A 24392-nucleotide genomic window follows, 5' to 3' on the forward strand; every position below is an offset into this window, starting at 1 on the left:
GATCACTACCTCAAGGCTCAAAGTAACACCCATCTGTTAAATGTATTAACAGTGTATTTTATGCAGGCCTGTGTGCCGTACACAGTAGTTGGTTAAGAAAAATAACGTGGTGGAGGTTATTGCCATCACACATTTTAGATTTGCACTGTTTCTTTCTATCTTATGAGGGGGAAAAAACAGCTTGAGCCTGCTTCTTGAGTAAGCATAATGAAGGCTTTGATATGAATATGTTGCATATTAACAAAAGTTGCATTTGTTTTGTTTTCTTTATTTGCTGTCATTAATATATTGCCCGATCAGGCCTGTTTGAGTTTGTTATACATTTATTGGCAAATATGGATGAAAGCAACGCTGGTGTTGAGGTTGTATATAGGGCTTGTTTTCTACGCTCTCTGTACTATATATTAAGCCCTATATTTTGTTCCACATTACACGGTGGTACTATAATAAAAACAATGTCTATTTTTTCTTCATTTAATGACAAATTACAGTATATTGTGTGTTTATACAACATAAAACACATTCAATATTTAAAAATAAAATAAAAACAAACTAAAACGGTACACTTTATATAAAAAGAGGGATGAACGTTTTGTCTGAAATGTGAAACCACTGCTGATGTACCTTAAACCAGCCTCATTTCTAATGAACAGCAGGGGCCAACTGGTTGCAAAAGTTAAAGTAAAATTGTTTTTATATATAGCACTTTCAAGATAAACATTACAAAGTGCTTCACAACAAAACACTAGAAATAAAGACATAAATGATACCCAAAGGGAAGTTTGAAAAGATGACTTCTTAGCTGCTTTTTAAAAGAGATCACTGAGACCACAAATCCCACGGTCTGACTGTGTATAAGTCTATAAAAAGATTTATTGCCTACAGCATGATGTCAAATTTGCAAGTTATATTCACATTTACAGTAAAATAGGTGAGAAAGAGGGTACGTTTTATGGTGTTTCCAGCCTGTTTCTAAAACTCCCAAGATGGGTCTTCACTAACTTTAAGGGTGACATCATAGTGGCTACATCCATCTTTTCCACACAGTTGCTGTAAAACTAACTACGTCCCAGTATAAAAACATAATCACCCCCACAACATTGTTTGATCCTTGGGTGCACTAGTGGGACTTTTTCCTCTCCTCGCAGCGAGGTCCAGAGAAAGGAGGTCGACAGCGACATTTGTTGGGAGAAACGCACTTCCCTCCGTGCAAGCAGGGCTGACTGCATACAGCTACGGACAAAAGAAAACAAAAGCACAGGTACTATTTGTAAAACCAGGGGAATGGGAAATGAGTGAAGAGCTTGTAAATTCTAGCATCATAAACTCCAGCAGCTGGTCTCAAAGGTGTGAAGTGTTGTGACATCTGGAAATACACTAAGCTGAAAAGCAAATCCAAGGTGCAAAGAGAAAAATCGGGTATGTAAAATGCACTGGTGTGAGAATGGTGCAATGTAGTCAAGAGAGCAGAAAGTACCGGAGCTGGATGAAATGAAAAAGACTTTATCATAAGGAATAAATGCTCCCAGTGAAGGGCCAGCATCAGAATTGGGGTCATAACACGACTCCGTACATCTGAGACTCCTCGATTATTTAACCCAGTCTCATCACAGCAAAACGTTATCGGTCTTTGGGAACAGTGTACTCACCCATATGGCAGGCACCACCCAACCATCCCTCCGTGCAGCTGCAGATTCCTGGAGCCACACACAGCCCTCCATTCCTGCAGCCCTGGGGACAAATTGCTGCATGGGAAACAAACCATAGAGGGGTTTGCTCAGCGTGGAACAGAAATATGAAAAAGAAAAACTTACAATAAAAGTTTGTGCTTTGTGAACACATGTGAACATATTTTTATTTAATTCAGGCAAAAGTCAAATGTGAAAATTTGACATTGGTCAGACCATACAGTGGCAGTAGCGGCTGTAATGTACCATTGGTACATGCACGTGACGTTTTTCAGGCATTTTCAGCCTTTATTGGACGGTGACAGTAAAGAGTGGACAGGCAGAGATCAGGCCTTCACTATTATTATCTACAAACCCCACCGAGCTTTGCAGGTCCCTGCAGCACTTCAGCATATGGTTCACTTGCTCAAGCATCATCCTGGCCTTTATGATTCCTGCTTAACTACATATGTAACTATCCTATGACATTATGTTTAGCAAGTGATTGGTCTGTTATGTTGGTTGCTAAGTTAATTGTGGTTTTATGTTGATGGTGTACTTGTAAAATTAGTGCCATGCATATAAGAGAAGGAGTTCATATTAGATTTAAGCCCTCCCGGTGCCAATGACCCAATGTGTATAATGTGTATGTTAGCAAATATGGAAAATGAGCGTAGGAAGTCATCGAGTCAGCTAATGAATGAAACAGCTTTAATCCTAGAAGAGCAGCAAGGCTGAATATTTCATCTAGACCACAGAAGACGGATTGCTAGTCCAACAGATCCTTAATTTCACATGGAGAATGCATTAGTGGAAGCAGTCTAACAACAGATTTTCATCACTAAAAAGTCAAGTCTGAGTTTCATTTGAAGAAAAATCTTGGTAGACATATAAAAAATTGGCTTTTCAATCTTTGCTGTTTTTTTTTTTCCAGTTCAAACTGAACTGCAGTTTTCTGCCAATATTACAAACTTCACCACAGCTCTCCAGTTGTTACACCTGCATGTCTGCCTCATCCACTAAGTCAGACTGACTGTTGCTTCCCTTGGTGACAGCTTCTTGGAGCCATAAAAAGCCTTAAACATCCACTAATGTCTGCAGCTGATGAACAGCTCCATTTGGCACCTTTGACCTCCTGTGTTAATTGGGTAATTAGATACAGCCACGAACCCTCCTGGCATTTTGATCCGGCCCAGCTTGAAGGGCAGATACACTTGGCCACGCCGTTGACAGCGGTGCATTCTCCTCCGTTCCAACATCCCCCATCGCACGTCACTGCAAAACGCACACACACACACTGTTCATGAGATATTTTTACCATACCACAAAAGATTTAAGTTAATTTGGGTATAAACTCCCCAAAGCACCCAGGAAATTCTTCACTACACACCATTCTGTTGGAATGCATTGACTTATGCATTCATAAACTTAATAAAACACATTTAAAAAAATCTAATCCATAAAATGTTTTAAGAACTTAGACAAACAAATGAGGCAGTACGTGAGCAACAGCTGAAAACTGTGTGTAGTATTCTGAATAATAGTAAACTGAATACAAATGAATAGAGCAGGAAAATACACCAAAAGCAAAGAATAACTGTCATCATGACACGCACACACGTGTTAATACACTTAATGTATTAGAACTGTCCCGCTCCCATGAACTCGTTTACCTTTGTGACAATATCTTCCTCCAAATCCAGGAGGACATCTGCATTTTCCAGGGCGAAGACACACTCCTCCATTTTTACATTTGGGATCACAGTTGGCTGCAAAATTATCCACCACAGTTTTTTTAATAGGCTTCAAAGTTTTGACCTTCTTTCTCAGAAGTCTTCGTCACTTTAAATTAATTTGCAACAAAATAAGTTAGTCATAAACTGGGTCAATAAATAAAGTGGCACATTAAACCATTTATTCATAGCTGAGCTTGGCACGAGGTCTTCCCTGTGCCATCATCAGAATTTGAAATTACGCGCAGATAAAAGGTTTGTCACGTCACCATACTGGCAGGTCTCTCCTTCGTAGCCCCGGGAGCAGAAGCATGTGTTGTTGCGGATGCAGACTCCGGCGTGTTCGCACGGCGGCTCGCACTTCGCTTTCAGGTCAAAGACGAAGCCGACCGCGACACCCCGGGGCGCGTCCGAGCCTCCGGAGCACACACCGGCGAGCGACATCAAAGAGGCAAACAGGAGAGGTGCAAAGAACATGGCCGGATGTGCTTTGTTGCTCAAATGAAGAGTGAAAAGAAGCGAAGCGGTGGACGGATGGAGGAGGAGAAAGTCTCCTGAAGAAACAGGGAAAACTTCTCGGCCAGGATGGTGGTGGTGAGGCGGAGCAGGGAGAGCGCCCTGGGGTGGGGGCTGGGGCTGTTTTTCAAGACTTTGGATCAAATCTATGCAGTCCATATTTGCATGAAACATATAGGTTAGACCACCGCGCAGATTACGCAGTGGGGTTACATGAAGTAAAAGTTTGACTCTGCCACAACAGATTCATAATGATGAGGTTTCCCAATAGTTTGTCTGGAGTTATGACAGAGATGCTCAAGATACTAATTAAATTAGGGCCTAAAACATGTGGATAGCACAGCTTCACCATGCTGCTCTATAGCAAAATACTCCAAAGAAGGATTTAAGAGTAATCTGATTGTATTTGCAGTCTGTTCATTGTGCAATAATTTATCTAAGGAATGCTACAAGTGGTAACATAAAAAGTATTTTTATTGTTGCTTAAAGCGGTTGTGTTTCATATGTAGTTTATATGTAGCACCCACAAAGAGAGTAATATAACTGCTCCAGAATGTCTAATAAATAAATAAAAATCTGTAGTGTAGTTTGTTTTGTTTTTTTGCTAACCATAAAATAAAAATGTTTCAACAAATGTAAGAGCTCACCTGTATGAACTGTATGAAACACTGCTACCTGCTGTTTAATCCTCACTGATCCTGTGCTACATGTTTGGGACAGTCTACCATAAGGTGGCTGGATGAAATAAATGGACAAGTTTCTGGTACATATGCACATTTGTTGAGTAACTATACTCACTATACTTGGTATCTTCTAGTACAACATTTGCTCCACAAAATGAGACACAAAAGATGATGCACAACTGATTTTGAAGGTCATCAGTTGACCTAATATATCTACACACATTCAGGAAGCTCACTTTACCCAAATATTTAACTTTATTAAAGTTACATAGCATCTATAACTAGTGGTATTTAAACAACATCTTACTCACTTCTGTTATAACAGCAAGGACTGATTTCTAAGGCACATAATTCATAATTTGTGCAAAGTATTATTTTTCATGGCTACACATCTAAGGTTTTATTTTGGTTTAAAGAAACTGCTGTGAAATATGCAACAAAAGAAAAGTGCAGTATTTTATACTGAGTACATATTTCACAGCGATGTTGACAAACTATATCTAAAAGACTGTAGAATCACTTTAAATGTCTATGATTATATTTGTCAGAAAGACAGAGTTTGTGATGTTAGTCTATGTAGAGCACATATGGAAAAACCATTTCCTCTTGTTTGGTGAAAAGAAACCCTGGGCCTGTATGAAGGACGGGGTGAGGGGGAAGTTCTGTTGTAATGACAATAACACAACCAATCAGTAGCGGATGTGGTTCTTCTCTCTGCTCCCTTAAAGCTGTTCAGAGACCAAACAGGCAAAGTAGCTTTCTGTTTGATTCTCTGCGTTTTGCATTTTTCAGTAAAAGTGAACAGTGTTTCTTTATTCTGAGTTCTGTGAGCTCAGAATAAACAGAGTTTGCATAATACTTGGACTACTCCAAGTACAAGATTTAAATTTCCATAAACGGTATGGAGTCGCTCTGCTGCTTATTCACGGAAAGCTTCTCTGGACAAGCAGTCAGAGTCTTTCCTTGGACTCACCACATCAGACTTGTCGTGCATGACAGAGTCCAGCTGGAAGAGAGACAACTGGACTTTATGAAGACCTTAGCATAGTTCTTCCCAAACAATCTGAACTGAAGTAGCTCACAACAAATGCAGTTATGTAGATTTAGTTGGCACAACACACAAATATTCCAAACATCTAAAAATCAAGAATCAGCATTATACTAAGCAGTGTCGGGACAGTGAGTCTGACCTTTTAACTTGATTTAAATGGGTTTCCTCTGTGGCCAGTTTAGAAGTGTGAGTTTCACTCATATCTGGGTGGATTTCTTTGGTAATAAGATTTTCATTGAAACTGGTGATAATGTGTTGAGTCACTTTAAATCAATATAGTCCTGTAGGGAGAAAATAATAGGTTGTCGCTTATTTGCAGAGTGATATCTTCATGTGGTTTATTTGATAATGCACTATATTCAACCTGCTAATCAGCAGTTAGCCTGCGTAACCACCAAAAAAGATAAAGAATAACAACAAAGATGAATGCCATCGTGTTAAAAATCCAAAGGGGAAATCACTCATTTAGTAATAAAGTACCTCCAGAAGCAAAAATAAAAGTACAGTGCTGCCCCACTAACACTCTACTGGCAACAACTAAAGTACAATCAGTAAGCAAAATACATTAGCGATGGGGGCAAGAGGGTTTTTTCTCTGTTGTATGTATTCCAGTGCAGCTCTGGTCTAGACCTGTGACCTGGATCCCGGAGTGGAAGTGAGCTGGTGGTTTAATGACTGCAACAGATGTGAACATACCATGATACACAAGGGGCCTGTGCCTCTCGCTTTAGGAAACAAACAGATGGATAACACCAGAAAGAAGTTTTGAAAGCAGAGAACAAAATTAGGTTCTTTGAAAATAGTAATAAATATTACTATTATCATTAATAAATAGCTTAAACACACACAGCTTTACAACCACATCCTCAATTCTAATTTATTATGAGCATAAATGGAAGTTAATAGATGTTGCTTTATGTGTGTGCGTCAGCTCTGTGGATAGTTGCTGGAGTGAATAGGTTCGTGACAGGATCCCAACAACATTAATGAGTGTGTTTGTGTGGGACACCGTACTAATGCTAAGAGGCAGATAAACAGATTTGGCATGAGGAATATGAAGGACAGTTACGCTAAAGTTTGTCACTGGTCTTCTGCAATATTACTGCAAATTTGCAATCTTATTTCCAAATTTCATCTCTGAGTTTCAGTAGGAATGCACAGACAATGTCAAAGAGAAAATGTTATTTGGAGACATGTGCTCGTGAACTAGATCAGAATATGGGACACTATTTCATTTTGTGAGAAGAAAGAACAAGTTCCAGATAAAAGTACAGTATCTGGTCACCCTACAATAGCTGCAGCCCCCTGGTGGGTTGTGAGGATACTGCAGGTGTAGTTCTTTTGGTGTAATACAATAAAACCCTGTTATCCTCAATAAAAGGAAGATGTTTATGTCGGGTACATTTTCTAGACAAAATCATTTATGGACAACTAATTTATGATCAGATGAAATTTGTTTTCGCACATTTGTAAGAAACCTGCAAATTTTATCTCCTATTCATTGCTCAAACATCTGCATCCAGTCCACTGAAATGGACTGGATGCAGATGTTTGAAAACATGAAGACCTACTTTTTCTTGTCTTTTAAACGTCCAGTTTCAAGTATTAATGTGCAGTAATAACAATGGAGTAATGAAAAGGTAAGAATTTGGAGGCCTTCATACTTCAGCTGAGTGAGACATTTGGCACCACTCTGTGTGTACACAGTATATTAGAAGCACACCAAGAAAACACAAGAAACGCTCAAAATGAATAGATTTTATTGTCACCGGCATGCATGAAAAACACAAAACCACTGTTTAGATGTTAGAAAATAGCTGGGAAACTTTCACATTTATGGAATATTACGAACAGTTTGATTTCGGTTTACTTTCTTCAAAATGACGTGTAGAAATGTGGAGATTTTGCAGCGATTTAAACTGTGAAACTTTGCATGTTGATTTAAGAAATTATATTTATGTGATCAAAACAGCAAATTACACCATGGCCCAAAAAAATAGGATTAATTTAAATTTTTAAAAAAAGGTGACATTTGTATGAATAAGCCTATGACATAAAAATATTATTATAAGTTATTTTCTTATCAAGTGAAAAATGTATTTTATTTTTCAGTAAAATATGCTCATTAAGGTCTTCAGAGTAGTCACGCGTCGCTTTTAACCTGATGATTAACAGAGTTACACACACACACCGCACAAAAACTAAAAGTTTAGAATAAATCAGTGATGACGTGAGTCTGCTGTACTGCTCTACACACTAACAAAATTCATGAAACAAAAAGAGAGAGGCTGTTTGTAGAAAGGAGTCAAATAAGAGCAGAAAGGAATGATTAGGAACACCTCAGTAGTTTTACTTTCAAAAGTCAATTCTCTCTCACACGTTTTAGAAACGATTTCATAAAGTGGTGTAGAATGAGAGGGGCTGTGAGCAGCTTTCCCCTTCTATTTAAGCAATATTGACATTACCTTCTCTTCAAAAGGTCCAGCTAAAGTGCATCGTAAGTAAAGCTATTGCTTCCAGTATTTCAAATACAGAGGAGGAGTGATACTGAATATTGAATAATGTGCTCTGTTTTTACCAGCCTGGAAAAACTACAAACCTCTCGTCTATGGGCCATGAGGAGGATTTACAGGTCTGGTTCACGAGGGATAAACCATCGTTTGGTGGTTTTGTTGCAAAACGTCTATTCTAAACATCATGTTTGTCCTCTAAACAGAATAAACTATTCAGGACTTAAAAACTGATGAGCCACTACGACTAAATTAAAAGCAAAGATGTTTTGTATGGAGGTCAACAGCAGTATCTGATGCCTAAGCTCTTTTGCTTCCCTTATTGGTAGACCTGCACATGCCCGTGCAACGAGGTGGTGTTCCCCCCACAGTCCACATACTGGTACATCTCCTGGGAGACCTGCTCCGTGTGGCCAAAGTAAGACGTTGTCACCATCACCCTGAAAAGCAAACAAGAGTCAAACATGATCAAAGTGCAAGAGATCAGTGGAAATAGTTGTGCAGCAGTCTGATATCACTGCTATCATTATTTGCTGTTGAAAGTACTGTAGCTCAGAACTTACACCAGTGCATTTCCTCCATCTATAGATCTATCACACCTAGACTCAACATCTTGTTCTGGCCTAAGCTCTAAATAAATTCTGTGCAGCGTTCTTGTGAATTGAAGTGGAATAAACCTCTATGTTATTCTATGTGGCATATCAAGTCTTCTCTGCACAGAGCAGTTTTTCATAGTTATTCGAAAATTAAAGAAAGGGGAAACATTATCATATGAAGCGTCCATGAAGAGCTTACAATTTCTGATTAAAAGTTAACTATCACAGCCATGTACCTATAAACAGCTAAAAAGATTAAATATCTTGAAAATAGTAACAAATCTGATCAATCTGGATTCAGCACAGTAAAAATCAATAAGAAACAACACATTTTATCTTCAAAACAAACAACTTCTGAAGTTGACTTTTTGACTGCTGGGTTTGGACAGCTTATTGTTCTGATCCTCACTTGAGGGGTAGACTACAAACAAAATTCAACACAGCCAGGCTTTCTTTATGCTAGCTGTCCTAACAAAACCCCAAACCTCAGTTGGAGATAACTGTTATCACAGTTAAGAACAGGGTTTATCAGCTTCCTCTATCAGGCAGGGGTATATGCATCAGGCTCTGTGCGTGCTCAAACCAAACTGGGCATTTTGCAAGTCATGTGACTCTTCTTCTGCATGAAAGAATCATAATAGGTGCTGTCTACTCCAATCAGAAGCATTATCAACTGATGATGATGATGATAAAATTGTGATTAAGAAGATAAAAAACATTACAGCAAAATGCATCACTGCAAATAAAACAAAAAAAAATTATATAATGTTGCAGAAAATCATTAATCTGGTGGTTTCGTGCACAGAGTAGTCCAAAACATTTGAATTCAAGTTATTTTATCTCTGAGCACGCTCTCTGTGCTGCTGTTTAGCTGCTCTGAAACTGTAAACTGGATCCATTTTAACATTAAAACTAAATTAAAATTGCTGCACTTTGTCAGCAGATCAAAGTGAAAACTATTTTATGGATTGAACAGGTATTCCTGCTGTCTGTTCTTGTAGCGTCCAGCAGTGTAAAGGAGACTAAGCAGTAGATTAGAATCAAGTACAACAAGGTTTATACAATTTCTGCATAACAAAATAAATCAGTATACATTTCAGGTGCTTCAGTGGTTTAAGCGGTGGTACGGCTTAACGACTTGGACATATAAAACATATTCCCCCAGTAGATAATCTAGATAACATTTAATACATGCTGTAAATAAAAGAATCAGTGAAACCATGAAACATAATCTGATCAGAAGCAGGTTATCTGTTCAGTCTAAGTTACCACAGTGACTTAGTCAGATAAAAAGAAATCCACTTTTATGACACAGAAACCTTTAGCCTGGACCTGCTCACTAAGTCATTAATCTGGCTTCATAGTGCAGGCCTCAGGTCTATGTTATTCTGCATTTACTACAACATGCATCAGCAGCAGGAGATCTGAGATAGCATGGAGCAAAGTGTCAGCAGTTAGCTACACCAACAGCCAACCACAGCTTTTCAGGTGAGTCATGCTGAAAAGCTCAGATAACACCCTGTTGACTTCTCTTTCTTGCTCTTATTACAGTCAAAAACTGGTTGGGAGGCTTTCCTTGTACTTATAACATCACAAAATCGACTCCTAGGAATATGACTTCACAGCTATCAGTTCCACTCCTCACTTGACAAGTTTGCATGATAGTAAGAAAAGTCTCATTGAGAGCAGGCAAAGGAGAAACTAGAATAAACAGTAGTTGTGAAGAGTCGCACAGTGAGCTGAAAAGAGATTGGTGCAAACAATGAAAACAGTGACCCCCCCTTCGCCTGTATTTGCTTTGGTCTCACTGGGATTTTTTAATTTTACTAAGAAATGCCAATCAACTAAATTTACATTCTTGGATTTATTACATTTTATTTAAACAAAACAGTGAAGCAAAGCCTGACATTGTCTTATGTAAAAAATTAACTTCCAGTCTGATCCTCAGAGTGACTGTGAAAACAGATCATTCATTTAACATTAGTATCAGATGAGTACTTGACATTGAAAAATGCATGAAGCCAACAGATCTGTGTCGTATCAGAGCTGGGAAAAGTTGCATTGGTGCATCGTTAGAAAGCTGTAGTTGCTGCCAAGGTGTCGCAAATCTTGCAAATAAAGCTGATAAGAGCCCTGCTTCCTCTGCACATTTAGACTGTAGTTTCATGGATTTTAAAATTTCCTAGAGGTAAAACTTAAATTAGTCCATCTGAAAATCTGGTATTGCCAAAAGCTTTATAAATTTTTTTATTGACATTACCTCATTGGCCTGACATTTATAATAATGTGATCAATGAGGTTAGCAGCCTCATGGAGCTGTAGAAACACTCGCAGGTGTACGGGAGTGCTACAGAACAGTGCTGCTTTTAGCTTAAGACATTTCTGCCAGACTGCAGCAAGACGCAAGCTTTTTTCCCCCTGCATGTCACTGCATGGTATTAATATAATTACTTATTTGCTTGGTATGCTTGTCTGTTTAAATAGCAGAAGTGATTATCAAACCAGTTTTAACATCCACTTGCTTCCTAATTTTTTGAAGAGAGTCAATTACTAGTGCAAGCAAATAATTTCTCACAAAGACACGGCATCATTTTCATACTGTCAGCTGTGAGCGGCAGTGTCCTAACACTGAAGTGTGTGTGTGTGTGTGTGTGTGTGTGCGCGTGCGTGCGTGCGTGGGGGGGGGGGGGGGATTGAATAACTTTGCTCATCATTACTTCTGTCAGAACTGACTTTTTAAAGAAAATCTATTCTTGGACTCTTTTAGAGTCATTCTGCATTCTTCACACTTGGGGGGTGGGGGCGTTATTTAGCTTATACTGAACTTCTGCCTTAGGCTGTTGTAGCACCCGACTCTTTAAGATCACCCTTTTCTTGTAACTGGCTGCAAACGCAGAAAAAAAAAAAAAAATACAGTATTAGTGACATCTTCCCTCACTAAAATAAGAAAATCTGTCTGAAACTGACCCATCCCCCATTTTTACAAGTGTATACGACATAATATAATTTTCTCTTATGTATACTATAGTTATTCTTATAAATCCAACTGTTTGATTCATCTTCCTAAAATATTCAAGACAGACTGAAGGGATTTTAAAAATAAAAGTCTTTTTAGAGGCAAATGAATACACTCAATTGCAACAAGACACTCGATTAGATAGTCACAACTGACCTTTATTGTATCATGGTCCAGATATAAAACCACTGAAAGGCTACATTAGGTTTTAGGATATTGGCTGCTTTTCTCATCCTCATTTTTACTGGCATTCATCAGTGCAATGATACTGATGATACTTGGCTAGAGACCAGCGGTTTGCCTTCCCCGACATTCGATTCAGAGAATTAATAAGGAGAAATGTTAACTGCTAAATTTACAATCTGCTTCCAAGTCAGATTTGACGTGTAAATGAGCAAAGCACCCAAAGGCCCGGGGCTTCTGCTGATCTGAACAGTGCCCCACAGCAGAAGGCTGTTTGCTCTGGGCAGATCTTCAGTGTGTGTGGGTGTGTGGGTGAAGTTATGCAAGTGTGGAGGAGGGAGCTGAGAGTAAAGACTGATGCTCAGCTGAGCACAGTATCAGACATAAAAAGAAAAATATTCAATATCTTGTCATACTTACTGCATCATGACCACTATGTTGTGAACTTTAATTGTTGGTAAGGTGCAGTAGTCACTGAAAGAGAGACAAGTAAGATTAAACATGATACTGATCTGAGTGTAAAATGCCTTATTAATAGGACTTCAAATAAGATACTCACAACATGTAACTCAATTCATCAGCGATGATGGTGGGGACCATGTAATCAATCTGTAAACACAATTCAGAGAGAAAAGATATTAGATTTGAAAATCCATTTTCTGCCACTTATCCAGCGGGGGGCTGGGGCCTATCCCAGCTGTTACAGAGGAAAACCAGCGTGCACCCCGGACAGGTCGCCAGTCTATCGCAGAGCTAACACAGAGATAACATTCACGCTCACACTCACAACTATGGCTAATTTAGACTTGCCTGTCAACCTAAACCTATGCATGTTTTTGGACTGTGAGAGGAAGCTACAGCATCTGGAGAGAAACCACACGAGCACAGAGAGAGCATGCAAACTGCACACAGAAAAGCCGCAGCTGGACACGTTTCAAATTCACTAGCAAAATAAAGAAAGTCAAGAAAAAAACAAAAACAAACAGAAACTGCGAGGGATACTTTGTACTCAGTTGTACATTTTTAGGGCTCACTGAGCCAAGTGATCAAGACAACTCTCCAAACTACACTGCAACATTATAATACTGACACTGGGGTGCAGAAAAATGGTAACCTCCTACATGGCCTGCTATGGTATATCTATCAGAACACCAATGCTGTAGTGATTTTAATGATTTAGCCTCCCCCCCCCCTTTTAAAAAAAAATGTATTTTCTACCATAACTAACAAACCAGTAATGTGTGAAATGGTTTTGGTGAATTGTATATTTTTGAAGCATCTTCCAGAGCTGAACTTTGTAGATGACCTCTGCACACTCATCTCACACAAAGGCCTTTACTTTATTTCCCCATGTTTTTAAAGCCTCACCCTGTACTGTGTTTTCACAGTAAGAAGGTGCTGCAGTAGTACAATAGGAATGACATAGTGAACTGACGCCTTTAGCATCAACCTGGTCTTAGATGCACACATACACCTCGAATTAGCTTGTGGGTTGCCAAGTTGTGGTAAGTGGAAATTGTATGTAAGATATTTATGAGTGTTTGTGTATGTAGGCTGTTTCATAGAACCTGGAAAATTCAGAAAAACACACAAAGCCGACTGATGCACAAATTCCATTTATGCATAATAAAGTTTGAGGTTAGTGCAAATCATGTGAGTTTCCTGAGAGAAAAACGCATCATATTTGATTCAAGAGGATTTCAACACTCCTCCTTGAATCGCTACCTTATCGTGGTGGAGGGGTTTGTGTGTCCCAGGGATCCCAGGGGCTATGTTGTCTGGGGGCTTTTGCCCCCTGGTAGGGTCTCCCATGGCAAACTGGTCCTGGGTGAGGGACCAGACAAAGAGCGATTCAGAAGACCCCCATGAAAAGAATATCGAGGGAACAGTTTACCCTGCCCGGGATAGGGTTACCGGGGCCCCGCCCTGGAGCCAGGCCCGGGGAGGGTGCCCGAGGGCGAGCGTCTGGTGGCCGGGCCTTAGTCCATGGGGCCCGGCCGGGCACAGCCCGAAGAGGAGACATGGGCCCATCCTCCCGCAGGCCCACCACCCGCAGGAGGCGCCATAGGGGTCGGGTGCATTGTGAGCCGGGTGGCGGCCAGGAGCGGAGGCCCTGGCGGACCGACCCCCGGCTGCCAAGACTGGCAATAGGGACATGGAATGTCACCTCTCTGGTGGGGAAGGAGCCTGAGTTGGTGCGTGAGGTTGAGAGGTACCGGCTAGATATAGTTGGGCTCACCTCTACGCATTGTCTGGGCTCTGGAACCAGTCTCCTGGAGAGGGGCTGGACTCTGTCTCAGTCTGGAGTTGCCCCTGGTGAGAGGCGGCGGGCTGGGGTGGGTATTCTTATATCCCCTCGGCTTGCTGCCGGTACGTTGGGGTTTTTCCCGGTGGACGAGAGGGTTTGTTCCCTGCGCCTTAGGGTCGGGGAACGGGTCCTGACTGTCATCTGCGCTTATGCGCCGAGTGGCAGTTCGGAGTACCCAGCCTTCTTAGAGTCCCTGGGGGGGGTGCTGGAAGGTGCTCCACCTGGAGACTCTGTTGTCCTGCTGGGAGACTTCAATGCTCACGTGGGTAACGACAGCGAGACCTGGAGGGGCGTGATTGGGAGGAACGGCCTCCCTGATCTGAACCCGAGCGGTGCTTTGTTATTGGACTTCTGTGCTAATCACAGTTTGGCCATAACGAACACCCTGTTCGAACATAAGAGTGTCCATAAGTGCACGTGGCACCAGGATGCTCTAGGCCGTAGGTCGATGATCGATTTTGTAATCGTATCACCAGACCTGCGACCATATGTTCTGGACACTCGGGTAAAGAGAGGGGCTGAGCTGTCAACTGATCACCACCTGGTGGTGAGTTGGATCAGGTGGCGGGGGAGGACGCTGGACAGACCTGGTGCACCTAAACGCGTAGTGAGGGTGTGCTGGGAACGTCTAGCAGAGGCCCCAGTCCGCGAGATCTTCAACGCACACCTCCGGCAGAGCTTCAACAGCATTCCGAGGGAGACTGGGGACATTGAGTCCGAATGGACCATGTTCAGCGTCTCCATTGCCGAAGCTGCTGCATTGAGCTGCGGCCGCAAGGTGGTTGGTGCCTGCCGTGGTGGTAATCCCCGAACCAAATGGTGGACACCAGAGGTGAAGGGAGCCACCAGGCTGAAGAAGGAGGCCTATCGGGCTTGGTTAGCCTGTGGGACTCCGGAGGCAGCCGACAGGTATCGACAGGCCAAGCGGAATGCGGCTCGGGCAGTGGCTGAAGCAAAAACTCGGGTGTGGGAGGAGTTCGGAGAGGCCATGGAAAAAGACTTTCGGACTGCCTCGAAGAGATTCTGGCAAACCGTCAGGCGTCTCAGGAGGGGAAAGCGGTGCTCTACCTGCACTGTGTATAGTGCTGGCGGAGCGCTGTTGACGTCGACTGAGAAAATTGTCGGGCGGTGGAAGGAATACTTCGAGGACCTCCTTAATCCCACTGACACGTCTTCCGGGGAGGAAGCAGAGTCTGGGGATGAGGGGTGTGACCCACCAATTTCCGGGGGCGAGGTCACTGAGGCAGTTAAACAACTCCTTGGTGGCAGAGCCCCTGGTGTCGATGAGGTCCGCCCCGAGTTCCTGAAGGCTCTGGACGTTGTAGGGCTGTCTTGGTTGACACGTCTCTGCAATGTTGCGTGGAGATCAGGGGCAGTACCTGTGGACTGGCAGACCGGGGTGGTGGTCCCCATCTTCAAGAAGGGGGACCGGAGGGTGTGTTCCAACTACAGGGGGATCACACTCCTCAGCCTCCCCGGGAAAGTCTATGCCAGGGTGCTGGAGAGGAGGGTTCGTCCGCTAGTCGAACCTCGGATACAGGAGGAACAATGCGGTTTTCGTCCTGGTCGCGGAACACTGGACCAGCTCTTTGTCCTCTCGAGGATACTTGAGGGTGCATGGGAGTTTGCCCAACCAGTCTACATGTGTTTTGTGGACCTGGAGAAGGCATTCGACCGTGTCCCTCGGGGCGTCCTGTGGGAGGTGTTGCGCGAGTATGGGGTGTCTGGCCCATTGCTACGGGCCATTCAATCCCTATACAACCGTTGCAAGAGCTTGGTTCGCATTGCCGGCAATAAGTCGGACTCGTTCCCGGTGGGTGATGGGCTCCGCCAGGGCTGCCCTTTGTCTCCGGTTCTGTTCATAATTTTTATGGACAGGATTTCTAGGCGCAGCCAAGTGGCGGAGGGCTTTCGCTTTGGTGGCCTCAGAATCTCATCTCTGATTTTTGCGGATGATGTGGTTCTGTTGGCTTCATCGGGTGAGGGCCTCCAGCTCGCACTGGAGCGGTTCGCAGCCGAGTGTAACGCAGCGGGAATGAGGATCAGCACCTCCAAATCTGAGGCCATGGTTCTCAGCCGGAAAAGGGTGGAGTGCCCACTCCGGGTCGGGGATGAGTTCCTGCCCCAAGTGGAGGAGTTCAAGTATCTCGGGGTCTTGTTCGCGAGTGATGGGAGAAGGGAGCTGGAGATCGACAGACGGATTGGGGCTGCGGCTGCAGTAATGCGGACGCTGCACCGGTCAGTCGTGGTGAAGAGGGAGCTGAGTGTAAAAGCGAAGCTCTCAATTTACCGGTCGATCTACGTCCCTACCCTCACCTATGGCCACGAGCTGTGGGTAGTGACCGAAAGAACGAGATCGCGGATACAAGCGGCGGAAATGAGCTTCCTCCGAAGGGTGGCTGGCCTCTCCCTTAGAGATAGGGTGAGAAGTTCGGCCATCCGGGAGGGGCTTAGAGTAGAGCAGCTGCTGCTCCACATCGAAAGGAGCCAGCTGAGGTGGTTCGGGCATCTGGCAAGGATGCCCCCTGGGCGCCTCCTGGGCGAGGTGTTCCAGGCATGTCCCACCGGGAGGAGGCCCCGGGGCAGACCCAGGACACGCTGGAGAGATTATATCTCTCGGCTGGCCTGGGAACGCCTTGGTATTCCCCCGGACAAGCTGGAGGAGGTGGCTGGGGAGAGGGAGGTCTGGACCTCTTTGCTTAGGCTGCTACCCCCGCGACCCGACCTCGGATAAGCGGATGAAGATGGATGGATGGAGGATTTCAACATTTAGGAGAACCCAGATTTTATCGGAGAAAATATGTGAGAAAAGTGGTCTAAACACAGAAAACATATATCAACCTACCTGCTGTTCATCCAGTGGTATGATCACTGTGCTGTTGCTAAGCCTGGCCTTCCCTATCACCGTCTTGGAGAACTGCACTTGGGCTGTGATGTTGGTCACAGTTATGGCATAGTAGTTATTGTTGGTGATGTTCAGTGTGTTCTAGAGAAAAGAAGGTAGTTAATATGGCAAACTTGTTAGCAAACATTATTGATTTAGAGCTGTCCTTGGTCATTGCCTGTCTAAGCATGCTAGCATCAATTTAAATATTTTTAAAAAATGCGTAATTCAAAATTAAGAATTAAACCATGCAGCATTCTACTGATGCAATACTATCAGTAAATTCAGTTAGATTATTAATTACGTTTTATTTTGTATATATTTTATGTATCATTTATTATAAAGTGCTCACACTTACTGTAAGGTTGAGATAGACAATTCGTTTGTCATGGTCATAGGAGACATAGGCAGACTTCACTCCCACATAGGAGACATCAATGGAGCGAGGGAATAGGAAGAAAACTGCCAAGCCAGACAGCAGCAGGCACAGAGCGACTGATATTGTGACATACAGCTTTCTGCAGGAGATTGAAAGGAGAAGTCAAAAGCTGAAACAGCTGTTGGCTTCAAAGTCTGTTGTGCTGCTGTGTGTTCATTTAGTTTCATCACACGCACAGCTAAGGCAGCTAATTTATAAAAAGAGCACACAATGCAGACTTACGTCCTGCTTGGTCTGAGCCTTTGGTCGCTGTATGGAATCAGAGCCACAAGCTGATTCTCTTGACCTGTTGAATGAGTTTAAAAAAAAAAGTGTAACTGCTGGAATCGATTTCGCATCACTGCTTTAAAACTACATCCAAAGAAGAATCTTCGCCTAGTTTATTTTTCTCACTTAAAATTGCAATTTTCAGGTCTTGACTCGATTTCTAATGGTGGCACCTAAGTAATTAAACCACCTCTTTGAAGTAGGGCATATCAAATGGGAGACAACTTGATAATATCAATAAACTAATTTAGATCAGTATATTCCTCTTGATCCAGAAAACTTGGCCTTGGCAGAAATGTGCAGTCCTGAGTTCCAGATCTGGTTTTAAGTATGAGTGATAAGCAAGTGCAGGCCAAGCCAGTTTTAATAGTTGCCAAGAAAAGAACTGTGGTCTTAAGAACATAACTACGACTTTAAGTTATAACTTTCGACTTTAAGTTATAACAATTTTTGTAAGCAATATTTCCGTTTTTGTCCTTGCTTTTCTTACTGGTTGGAAATTGAGGTGACATGTGGAAAAGGGTGATGCAAATGCAAGCAACACTTGCATGAAAATGTGCAAGCAGTTGGATTGCATGTTTCCTTATAATGCAGAGTTGTCAGTCAAACTTGATAAAACCAAATGCATACAGCATTCATTAAGCCATTACTAAAGGTTTATAATAAATTGGGATGGTATTCTTGTAAATTTCAACTTGATTCATGGGTATTTTGTACAGATGGGTACTTTAATATCTCTGCTTTTAAAAAACTCTTAACAGTTAAACATTTAAGCTAAGCTTTACCACGAGGGATTCTGCCAGTGCCCTGGCATGTGGGGCAGGTAACGCTGTCCCGTCCAGTGAACTCCACATAGGGGAACTGAGACACATCTCCATTCTTTCCATCCTCTTCTGTGTGACTCCCCCCATACTCCGTCAGAGCATCTTGACTCTCGTCTTTTTGCTTAGCTAAGAGTGACTGGGTCTTGCCCATAGCTGCAGCTGTCTGTAATCAGCAGAAAAAAAAGAACATACAGAGAGAGGAACTTCTGCACAAGTTCAGCACGCCATGCTGACTAACCACATGCCAGAGAGCCATTTGGATGTAAAATTAGATCTGGATGTATCCCAGTAAACACTTCCCAGGGAAACAAACTTCATCACAAAAGTCTTTTGTAAATCTGTTGGAATTCAAACATAGACTCTATTCTTCTCTATTTTTCAATGTTGTATAAAATACATTTAACTAACACATTTGTAAGTTAAATATTTAGACCACTCTCATGGCAAAATGTGACAGGAATGAAACAGTAATTGAATTGCTCATGGTCACGCAGACAAACTGTCACATTCTTTTCTCCACCGTCAGTACGACTTTACTGTCACAGTGACAGAGTAACAGGGTTTTAAAAGAAGCGGGAACTGCTGTATTTTAACTGAAACCAGTCTTTTTCCTAAATCTAATGAGTAGTAGGGCTGAACGATATATCGCATTTGCGATAATATCGCGACATGATCAAGTGCAATTTTCTAACCGCAAAGGCTGCGATTATACTGCGATTATAAGGCTGTCCAAATTACTACCATATTCCAGAATTCATAGCGCGGCCCAGCCAAACTCCAGTTTCCAGCAATGGCGGCCGCTACTAAGTTTTAAAATTACTCATACTAATCTTTCTGGGTCACAAAATAAACTTTTAACATATTTTCAGGCGAGAAAGTAGTTGTGTAAACATCAAATATCTGCTCGGTTTATCAAGATATCCCATATTTGCAAAAGTGCTTCGACGTTTTCAGAGGCGTCTGCTACCCACCAGCTCGACAGCTAGCCGGGAGCTCGAGGATTACTGATGCGGCCGAGAACGGCACAACTCCCGGCACATCATTTTCAGATCACCGCGGAGTTTCGCTGCTCGGGTTAAACGTAATATATAAGTCACTTAGACAACCTAAAAATGTTATTGTTGGGCTTTTTTCAGTGTTTTGTTTGTTCGTGAGTAAATCGGTTTGGCTGAGATTAAAGTTATTAGATTAGATAAAATAAAACTTTATTAATCCCCCGGGTGGGTTCCTCCTTGGTTTTCACACAGCTGACTAAACGTCAAACAGAAAACTTATTAAACAGAAGTATGAGACAGTCGAGAATTTACACCAGTGTCTGGTTATATTTTAGATAGCAAGAAGCAGACGGCCGAGTTTATTAAACTCCACCGAGACAGCGGTGACGCTAATCAGAACTAGACCGTCCAATTTCACGCCTTTAAACTTTAAAGGCGTGTTTGTGTGTGTGTTTATACAATTGCTATTATGTTTGCACTTTATGTGTAATGTTACTGACCGCAGAGATCAGTAAGATGTGTGTATTTTTTATTTATTAGTTTTATTTATTTAATATTATTTTTAATTGAATGACTGTCTAGTAGTTCACAGATGTCGAAAAACTGAGTGTGGTAAAGCCACTGATTTTTTTTATGTATATTTCTGCAATCTGCACATTGTACTGACTTTCATTTTAATGTTTACACCAGGGTTCCTTGTCAGCACTTTATGCTCAGATGTTTGTAAGCTAAAAATAAACTATTGTGTATGTTCAAATATACTGTTGTGATTGAAGAAGTTAAATAAAAATGTCAGTCATCAATTCATGCATCACCTCATGTCATCATAACAGAGGTCTGTCTTCCAGGAAAGAACAGTTTAAAATTAATGTAATATAGTATTGGCCATACTATATGATGTATTGCTTGTCTTTGTTTAATAATACAGAAGACAAAGACCTTAAAAAATAATCGCATATCGCATCGCAATCACAATATTGGGGCAAAAAAATCGCAATTAGATTATTTTCCATAATCGTTCAGCCCTAATGAGTAGTTTTTAAAACCCAACCCTAAATGAGTACTTTCTAATAGATACTGATACATAGATAATAATCCAATCAAATTGATACAATAAGTCTTTCCTGTCGGGGGAGGAGGGAACGGGAGTTGGTGCAAACTATGGTGTCTAGCACCTACCTCTCCAACCTCTAAATACTGACCTACTTGCTCTTTTTAAAGTATAAAATATTAACTTGTATAGACTGAAACAAACTTAGTACATGAGACCGTTGAGAGAGTAAATTGCCTCAAGTTATGCTTGATTTGGACTACAGTGAGAAATCTATGATGTAACTGGAAACCCCTATTAATTGCTCTACCTATTTCCTATTTCTCCAACAAAATATGAAGAAGTGATGGGCAAATTAACTTTTGCATAGTACTACAGCTTTACATTCATAGAATGCCATAACTAGGAATTAATAGTCATAATTCAGACATAACTTGAGGACTCATAAATATGCTTTGCTGTGTGATGTGTTTCTTCAAGGTTATAAATATGTGAGCAATCTGTTTTTTTAATGATATTATTGCTTTAAGACTGCTTTGTCAAATCAATCTGACTCTAATGACTAGCAGACGTGTTCACTGAACAGGAAAAATCTGCTCCATATTTTCCAAAGTACATTTACTGCAGTGTGAGGCATTTTTAGGGCTGTGCTCATTTAAAACAGATGCTGCTGGGCACTGGTACCGGTGCATTTTATTTTTTCCCAGTACAACCAGTTTCAAATTGTCCAGCTCTCTTAGGTTATTTGCTCATTTTAGCAGTGCTGGCATGGCTTTCTGACTATGTATTGTCAAAACAATGGCATCCAGTGGGGGCTTTGGACATGCAAGTCACACACTTGCTATCTGCCTGCTCTGTGTCTCTGTATTGTGTTCGGTCTCACTGATGATAAAATAGTTGGAATTTAGGCCCATGTGTTTCTCTGGTATTTAAAACACTACTTACTCAGCAGTTGTAAATAATAATGTAATGTAAATAAGCACAGTGCCATATTCAAGTATAATAATATAAGAAAACGTGTTATATAAAGTGGTTAATATTGGTCTGTCATACACTAATATCAAAGAACTGCTGAAGTATTAATACGCCAGCTATAGTTTCAAATATACTAAGATTTCATGTGAGTACACTTAAGTAAATGACCAGTAACTGGCAGTTCTGCCTGAACTAATATCCTCATAGTAAAGAACTCTAGGTATTTGTTTTAAACCGTAAAGTAGGCCGGTGTTTCTCAACACGTATAGCACCGTCATGTTTGAGTTGCCTTTTTCCACACCGTTGGATATTCACGCTGTTTCATCTGAGGGTTGCTCAACATAAAACTATAAAGAAATGCTCCAGTCTCACCCAGGCTGTTGTCTACATACACGACACACAGCAAAGGCCGCCATGCTGTTACTGCTACTGCTGAGCTGCTAAGGCTAGCCGAGGACACAGAGTACCGGCCGGTGGAACGCGGCTTTTACGCCTTTATTTTTACAAACAATAGGCACATTTAGCTTATACATTTTTTAAAAAATGTAAACACACTCTGAAAACCCGTATTCTGCGTCGACTGTAGGCTGCCAAACGTAATTCAGACATTTAATTAAAACCGGATCGACGGTTCGCCAGTCGTCGAAGTCGTTAAATATCCAACAGACGTTCGTTTAACATTCCGCTAACCGCTTACCTGATGTGTGTTTTAGTCTGTTTTACTTGCCATCCGGTGTATCTCCGTTGTTTGTTGTGGTTCACTCGCCAGCGGAGAAATAACGCCAGGAACGCCCCCCGCTCTTCTCATTGGGCAAGCCGATGATGGTGGATTTATCCGTCTGCACTGTTGTGTTCAAACAAACGGGATGCTGGAGGTGAAGCTGCACTGGGCCACACCCAGTCATTACTCAAATAACACATGTTTGTTCTTTGTGTAATGCTATGAACTATGAACTGCCTTTGTTCAGGTCATTATACCAGAAGAAGTCTTCTGGTATACTGCTGCAGCAACAGCAGTGACAAAAATGTCAGTTACAACGCATAAACTGCGCCCCCTGGTAGGACGTGAAGATACTGCAACTTACTGTGAAAAGTTGCAAAAAACATTTTAGTTGAGATTTAATAGTCGTTACCATCGCTGTACAATATTTAAATAAAAAACAACAACAATAACAATAAAACAAAATCCCTGAAATTTAAAAAACAAACAAACCAAAAAACATTTTATATTTATTTTCTGACTTGTTTACCATCATGTCGCTGGCCACTTCAGTAGTTACACCTTGCTAGTACTGCGTTGGGACCTTTTTTGCCTTAATAACTGCCTCTATTATTTGTGGCATAGATTGACATGGTATAATCAATGCTTAGTTGGCACTAACAGGCCCAAAGCATGCCAAGAAAGTATCCCCCACACATTTACACCACCACCAGCAGCCTGAATCGTGCAGAATGGATCTATTCTTTCATCCTGTTTACCCCAAATTTTGACCGTTCCATGAGTCATCAGACCCGACTACTTTTTGGTTGTGCCGTTTTAGTGAGTCTGTGAATTGTAAGCTCACTGTTCTGTTCTGTTCTGACAAGCTGCTGCTGTAATCTGTAATCTGCTTCAATGTTTGACATATTTTACATGCTATGCATACCTCAGTTGTAACGAGTGGTTATTTGAGTTGCTCTTGCCTGCCTGCAGGTCAAAGCAGCCTGGTCATTCTTACCGGGCCTTTGATATCAATAAAGCATTTCCAACCAGAGAACTGCTGCTCACTGGATATTTTTAATTTGTTTGAACCATCCTCTGTAAACCCTGTCATAGTCTGGGTAAGCTTCCGGTACTTTTCCATTGTTGTTGTTATGACTGCAGAATCCGCCCTGGGGCGGAGCCCTCATCGTCTCACCTGTGCAACTCACCTGACCCCGTTTCTCAGTGATAAGCGAGACGGTATTTAAGACTAGCGTCACCATCTCTTCTCCTCCAGCTCGTCAACTAACTCTTTGTGTCTGCAGTGTTCTCGGCACGTCACCATCCCACTCCTCAGCCACTCGCATTCTCTGGACACTGGTCTCGATTACAGGATTCACGCACCTCCGCTCAGGAATAACTCCCCTTTGCACACGCAAGCTTGTCCTCCTGCCACCGTCTGTCTCTAAGTAAGCCACTCTGACCCAGTAATCTCCAAGATTCCAGCTTCTTCTGTTTCCCTGCTAATTGTATTCTCATTTGTTCAGTTTCGCCACGCCATGCATACTTTCCTCGTGTTTCAAGTTTATCCCCGTGTTAATAATAAGGCTTGTGAGAATCAATTTGCTGTCTCCGTGTCTGTTCTGCACTTGGGTCCACATCCAAGTACTGCCCTACAGGCCCCCTGGACAAACCCAAGAGAGCTGTTTAGGAAAATCAGTGGATCAGCAGTTTCCGAAACTCAGACCATCTGGCACCAACAACAACAATGCCCCAATCAAAGTCACTTATATCACCTGTGATTGTGATGTTCAGTTTGAATTTCAACAGGTCCTCTTGATTGTGTCTGTATGTGTTATGCATCAAGTGGCTAAGTGTTGCATCTCATTAGATACTTGCATTAACAAGCACTCGAACAGATGTGTTCTATTAATGAAGAATTCACTTCAACAAATAAATAGTCAAACATTTTCCAGCAAGATAAAAATGTTATTTAAATAAATCAACACCCC

General features: G+C 41.8%; 2 protein-coding genes across 2 annotated transcripts; both read right to left on the reverse strand.

Annotated features, from left to right (window-relative positions):
* Positions 1-474: 474 nt before the first annotated feature.
* On the reverse strand, positions 475-4119 carry seraf (Schwann cell-specific EGF-like repeat autocrine factor). Its single transcript, XM_085292557.1, has 5 exons — positions 3670-4119; positions 3341-3436; positions 2838-2942; positions 1650-1745; positions 475-1233 (listed from the first exon to the last, which is right to left on the reverse strand). Exons 1-5 carry the CDS (start codon positions 4088-4090, stop codon positions 1121-1123), a joined length of 831 nt encoding a protein of 276 aa, XP_085148683.1. The 5' UTR covers positions 4091-4119; the 3' UTR covers positions 475-1120.
* Positions 4120-7393: 3274 nt separating this feature from the next.
* On the reverse strand, positions 7394-22602 carry tmem106ba (transmembrane protein 106Ba). Its single transcript, XM_085292558.1, has 8 exons — positions 22396-22602; positions 18639-18840; positions 17809-17872; positions 17506-17665; positions 17109-17249; positions 12515-12564; positions 12376-12429; positions 7394-8600 (listed from the first exon to the last, which is right to left on the reverse strand). Exons 2-8 carry the CDS (start codon positions 18826-18828, stop codon positions 8480-8482), a joined length of 780 nt encoding a protein of 259 aa, XP_085148684.1. The 5' UTR covers positions 18829-18840; positions 22396-22602; the 3' UTR covers positions 7394-8479.
* Positions 22603-24392: the final 1790 nt, after the last annotated feature.

Source organism: Mchenga conophoros, linkage group LG11 (assembly GCF_057382185.1).
Source record: "Mchenga conophoros isolate Kocher_MC1m ecotype Shallow Benthic linkage group LG11, M_conophoros_male_GT1.1, whole genome shotgun sequence".
In the NCBI taxonomy this organism is placed as follows: domain Eukaryota; kingdom Metazoa; phylum Chordata; class Actinopteri; order Cichliformes; family Cichlidae; genus Mchenga; species Mchenga conophoros.